The following is a 5626-nucleotide window of genomic DNA, read 5'->3' on the forward strand; positions in this document are numbered from 1 at the left end:
GGCGCGGACAAGAGTCCACCCCACCCACGTAAAGCGATTCGGATGGGCGCAAAACCCGGAAAATAAACAAGGTTCGCGCCGGCGTGTTCGAAGCAAGAGAGGGTGGTCGGCGCCAGGCTAGCCCGAAAGGCCCCCCCAGGGCGGAGAGGCGGACCCGCCGGGTAGCCAAGGCCGCAGGCCTTGTGGGGGGCTTACAGTTAGCGGGCGGGGGCGCCCGCCCCGAGGGAATGAAGCCAATCGGCGGCGGCGGCGGCGGCGAGGGCGCCGGCGGGGGATGGCGGCGGCTGCACGTTGTGCCTCGAGGCGTCGCTCGCGGCGCTGGTGCGGCGCGTGGTTGGCTGACGAGGTTGCGCGCGCACGGCGCACGAGGGTGTAGTCACGTCCCTCGGCTCTCGCCACCGCTGTCGCCGCGCGCTCCGCGTTCGTTGTCGCCGGCGCTGCCCGCCTCGAGCCACTGCGGCCACTGCCGCGCGACGTTGCGCCGCGCCATGCTGGCCGTCGCTCTCTCGACGTTGTGGAGGAGGCTCTGTCCCACGTCGAGAAGAGGCGTTCCCGCGGTGATATTGACCCAGCTCTGTTGTCTCTAGGCTGCGTCGGCACGGGAGGCGCTGCGGGCGGGAAGGTGGAGCGGGCTGCGGAGCGGCAGATTAGTGGCAGTGGCGACGGGCGGGGCGGCAGCGAGCAGGGTGGCGAGTGAGACGTTGGAGAGGCGGGGCTGGGGAGGCTGGTGCCGGTGCCACTACAGGCGGTGCAGGTGCGGTGTGCTACTGTAGTGCTCGCTCACCGGAGCGAGCGCGGCGGTCGGACCGTCCTGGCAAGGGCCGCTGACCAGGACGGTCGCCAGGAGTCGGCTTGCACCGCGAGAGCGGCGAGGCGGGGGGAGAGGCTTGGTGAGGGTGTCCGCGGTGGTGCCGGTGTGTTAGTTAGGGGGAGAGGCGCGGGCCGGGGGAGCGGGAGGGGGTGGGGGGGTGGAAAATTTCGATACCCTAAGGTGCCCTGGTGATCCTGGGTTAGCATCGTCTCTTCTGAGCCCGCTCTTGATGGGTTGGAAGCGTTTTCATAGCGAATTCACGCCGATTTTGCCATACGGACGTCCCTGGCGCAATGGTTGGGTAGTAGGGCTAGAGGGTCGCTCTACACTTAGCCTCTGCAGCGAGCGAGCGCTCAACTTAGCCCCCGCACGGAGCCGGGCTCAGACTTAGACGCTGGAAGGCCGGGGGCCATGAACTTAGACGACACGAGGCCAACTCCGGGTAAAACCCGGGTATACCTGCAAAAGTCCAGGTTTACCCGAAAAATACCTGGACGCGGTCCCGACCAGCGTATGCCGCGCACGACGCCATATCGCCGTCTCCCAGGGCCAGTGCGCTACTTGCGGCGCGCAACGCCTGCTCAAGTACGCGCACCGTACCATGTGCTGCCGCTATGCGTGCCTTAAGGCGGCTGCGGCGAAGCGGCGGGCGCGGCATGCCGATGGCAGTGCGGACGATGCGGTTGCGATGTGTTCTGCTTCAAGATCGTGGCGGTGCTTGGCATGCACTTCTGCGATCCCAATCAGCTCATCGCAACGAAGCAGCGCAACAAGCTGGCTGCTGCCAACAAGGCCCTATGCTACCTCACGCGCGGATCGTTCAAAGAGGACCAGCATACAGGCGTCCAGCACACTGCCACGCGGTATCAGGCTCTCCATGAAGAGGCCGCCAATGATGGAGTTGAAAATGCGCTCCCAATGCGGCTTGTAGCAGCGGCCGTCGTCTGCGCGACGCTCCGGGACGAGCACCATTTACGGCGCGCGTCTACTCATTTACGGCGCACCAGAATTTTACAACAAGAGAGAGAGAGTACCCCCCCCTACAACAAGAGAGAGTTCAACCTGCTTCTCCACGATAGAGAACACAACCCCCCTCTCTCTTTTCTCCCAGTAAGCTATAAGTACGTACGTACAACAAATGTACGTAAGAGCCACATACATTGAGAGAGAGAGTGCCATCCTCGATCGCCGTGCAAAGCTCGCTTCCGAGCTCTCACGCCGCGCGTAGGGCCCTTAGGGGCCTAGAGAACACAACCCCCTCTCTCTTTTCTCCCAGTAAGCTAAAAGTACATACATTGAGAGATAGAGAACACAACCCCCCTCTCTCTTTTCTCCCAGTAAGCTAAAAGTACGTACATTGACAAAGCTCCCTCGCACAACAGTCCGAGCCTGAGCGCATCACACTCCTCTCCTTAAAATCCCTGTGTGGTGGCGGCGTGCCGTTCTCCCATCCCTCCCTTGGGTTGTCTGTTTTCTTTCTTTCTTTCTTTTTGACTGTTGTTCATCTTTCTACATACATACAACACTGGGCTAGGGACTGGCGCTATGATGTATCTTATTCGGACCCCCCCCTTCGCGCTTCTCGTTTTTCGTGCCAAACCAGCGCGATCTCGGCGGGGCGTCAGCGCCTCTCGGAGGGGCATCATGCGCTCCCGGGGCCGCCCGACGGCGCGGGCCTCTTGCCGATGGACCCAGCCGAGGTGCCCAACCAGTTGGAGCGCGCCGACGCGCTGCGCGCGACCACCAGCCAGCTTTCCGGCCGGGCCGAGAACGGTGTGTCGAGAAAGTAGACACTCCAAACAGTTGCCGAGTTTTTTGCCTCTTTTTGAGCGATGCTGCTGCACACCCAGGCCACCAGTGATACTAGAAGCACCAGATTTACCCCGTCGCGAGCTTGACCGCGACCCCGATGACCGCCCACAGGTGGCTGATCGCGGCGCCACTCATCGCTGCTTTTCGGCGCCTGGCTCTCAGAGGGCCCCTGCGGCTCTCGCTCGTCGCGCGACCGCCGCCGACATCATGTGCTTGGTCGTCCCCGCCGGCACGGAGCTGCGCCACGTCGAATTGTTCGGCGGCTCGACCGCCGGCGCGCCCACCCTCGCCTCCTGCGCGCCTCACACCCAGAATTCTCCTCGCGCGCGGCCGACAAAGTAGGCACACGACCACCTCCCTCCCACTCACCCCCCCCACGATGCACAGCCCGTCCACTCTCGCCGGCAAGGCGCACGGAACGCCCAATTTGGGCTGGAAATGCCGCCGCCACGGGTTGGTGGCGCCCTCGGCAGCGGGGCAGCGCCACGCCGCGCAAACTTGCGCGACAAACTTGCGACCTCTGTCCCTCGTATTCACCCCAGATTTTGCCCTATCCAGGCTCACCCGGTACCGCGAGCGGCGAGCCGCGCCAAGTTTGCTCCATTTCCGACAAGTTCATCCCGCCCGAACGCCGATCTTCGGCCGCCTGGAGGCCCAGGACGGGGCTCGGGACCGGCCAGGTGTGGATTCTCCTCGGCGCTGCGGTGTATCTGCGCGCCCATGGCGCGTTCAGGGGTGCGCCTGAGGCGTGTAGACTGCGGGGCGCCGCGATAGCGCGGCGCCGACGGTTGTGTCGCTCATTGTCACACCGTCGACACGGTCACAGTGTGTGTGCAGTGCGTCCACTCCGGCGACCGTGACGCCGTCGGCGCTCGTCAAAAACATCTACTGTGGAGCTCTAAGTGTGGTCGCGTGTTGCACTAGTACTGTTGCACCAGGCGGCCCGTTTTTAGCAAAAAGCAGATACCACATCGCGCGTGGTCATCGAAAAACCGCATCTTCGCCCGTCTGGGACCTCTTCGTACGGCTCCAAAAACCGCTCCTTAACGACGGCTACGCGGCCCGGCGGTCGATCTGCGCCTGCTCAGCGGTGGAGGGGATGTGGGCGGTACGTGCATACCGCGTGGCGTTGCGACGGTTTGACGATTGCGACTCCCAGCGTCGACTTTTCGACCCCACGGAGCCTCTGCTGCTCCGGGGGGGGGGGTCTGCAGACCACCCGGCCGAACTTCAGAGTGGCGGTGCTCCTCAAATACCGCTCAAACGCCCACGATGTTGTGGAGGGGACATATGCTGATGATCCTGGCCCGATTGGTTCGCTCAGAAAGCTTCTGGGCGGTCGCTAAGGTTCGCTCCCCGCACACGGGCCCCGGAATAAGTTACATCATAGCGCGCACTGGCACTAACACAGGTACACCACGGGAGCCGCCTAAGCGACTCCTGCGAGGGTGGCGAGGCACTTAGCTCCGTGCACCCGCCCACCCCCGCCACAGGCAAGCTCATTCACAACCTGCTCTGCGATTGGCGTGTGAAGAACGACTGAGATACGCTGCTTCTGCAGCCCCAGCCAATTCTTAGTGGTCCAAGTCACCTCATCGAGGTACTGGGCCCGCGTCAGCTTGTTCTGCACCAGAAAGTAATATATCTTTACTTCCAAAACCCGGACGTGCCTCCACCGGCACGCCGCTTCCGACAGGGTGATGGAAGGTTCGACGCACCCCCGGACTGGGCAGAGAGGTCCCAACGTAAAGACGATGGGCTGTCCACCCCGCCCCCACTTGCCCTGACTACACAGGATAGCGTGCCCCGACAAACGGCGACACATAGCGGGGGACACTGCGCCGGGGGGTATGCCTAACTTTGGTGCTTTGTGCGGGTCGCGTTCCCATGGTAGCTGTGTGGCTGAAGCCCTCGTGCCGCTGGCTTGCCCCTTCCAGCGGCTGGCCCCTCGAGACTGTCGGTGCTTGGCGGGAGGAGGGGGAGAGGGAGGCCCGGTGGGAGGAGAGGGAGAGGGAGGCCCGGTGGGAGGGGAGGGAGAGGGAGGCCGTCTTGGGCTCTTCTCCTCCCCCCTCCCTGGGCTCTTCTCCTCTCCCCACCCTGGGCTCTTCTCCCCTCCTCCCTGGTACTCTCGGCCTGATTACCGGAGCGACTGCCAGAGCAGACGCTGGGGGGACACTCGCGCCCGGAGGCGGTACGCACGACCCGGAGGCGTGGGGATGGGGGGGGGCCGCGCCGCCGCCGCCGTGCCGCCTTCTCCCGCTTTGACCTCCCCCAGCTGCTTCTCCTCAAATCAACCTGTGAGCTTGCGAGGCGGCGGGGGTGGGAGTGCTCTCGGGCGGCGTGTGCGAGCGCGCGCGGCGCGAGATCTTTTTCGCGAGGGCACGGTGGGTCGGGTGAGTATCTCGCGCGCTCGCACTATTTTACGTTATATCAAGCACTGCCTTTGATGCCTTTGCAAGAACCGCCAGCGGCGGTGGTCGAACCGGTTCGCGGTTCGAGCCGGGACCTTTTGGCTCCCGGTTCGGAACTCGCTTGGAGGGTTGCTTCGCTCTCGCGGAGCGAGCGCGGGCGCGTGGGTGCGTGTGCGCATGCGCTGCTGCAAGGCGAGGCGAGGCGCGGGGCGGCGCGGCGCGGCGAGGCGGGCGGCGGCGGCGCGCGGTCGTTCTTTTTGCCCGGGTGAGGCGTGGCTTGCGCGCCGCGCGGTGATGACGCAGCACGCTGAAAAGTCCTTGGTGAGCCACCGCGGTGGCGGCGAGCCAAAGCAAGCCACCTGCCGCATGACGGGTTGACCGACGGCGTCTGCCTTCTTTGTTTACAAACATCAAGAGGAGCCGTCCTTTCATTCCTCAGCAGAACGCTGGGGGAAAGACCTCTCCAAGCGTGAGTTGCAGAGCAGTTGCGAAGGCTTGCGAATTCCAGTGGCAAAGATGCAGAAAGCACAGTTGCTTGAGCTCCTTCGAGGTAGATGGGCGTGGGCGTTCCGTGGCGAACCCGAGACGATGA

General features: G+C 64.0%; 1 protein-coding gene across 1 annotated transcript; it reads left to right on the forward strand.

Moving 5' to 3' along the window:
* Positions 1–4252: 4252 nt before the first annotated feature.
* On the forward strand, positions 4253–5372 carry EMIHUDRAFT_371987 (hypothetical protein; the record flags this gene model as incomplete). Its single annotated transcript, XM_005760668.1, has 2 exons — positions 4253–4354; positions 4379–5372. A coding segment is annotated over exon 2 (223 nt), but the record flags the coding sequence as incomplete, so codon positions are not given.
* Between the last annotated feature and the right edge of the window lie 254 nt (positions 5373–5626).

The sequence above is a fragment of the Emiliania huxleyi genome, assembly GCF_000372725.1.
Source record: "Emiliania huxleyi CCMP1516 unplaced genomic scaffold EMIHUscaffold_742, whole genome shotgun sequence".
NCBI classification, from domain to species: domain Eukaryota; phylum Haptophyta; order Isochrysidales; family Noelaerhabdaceae; genus Emiliania; species Emiliania huxleyi.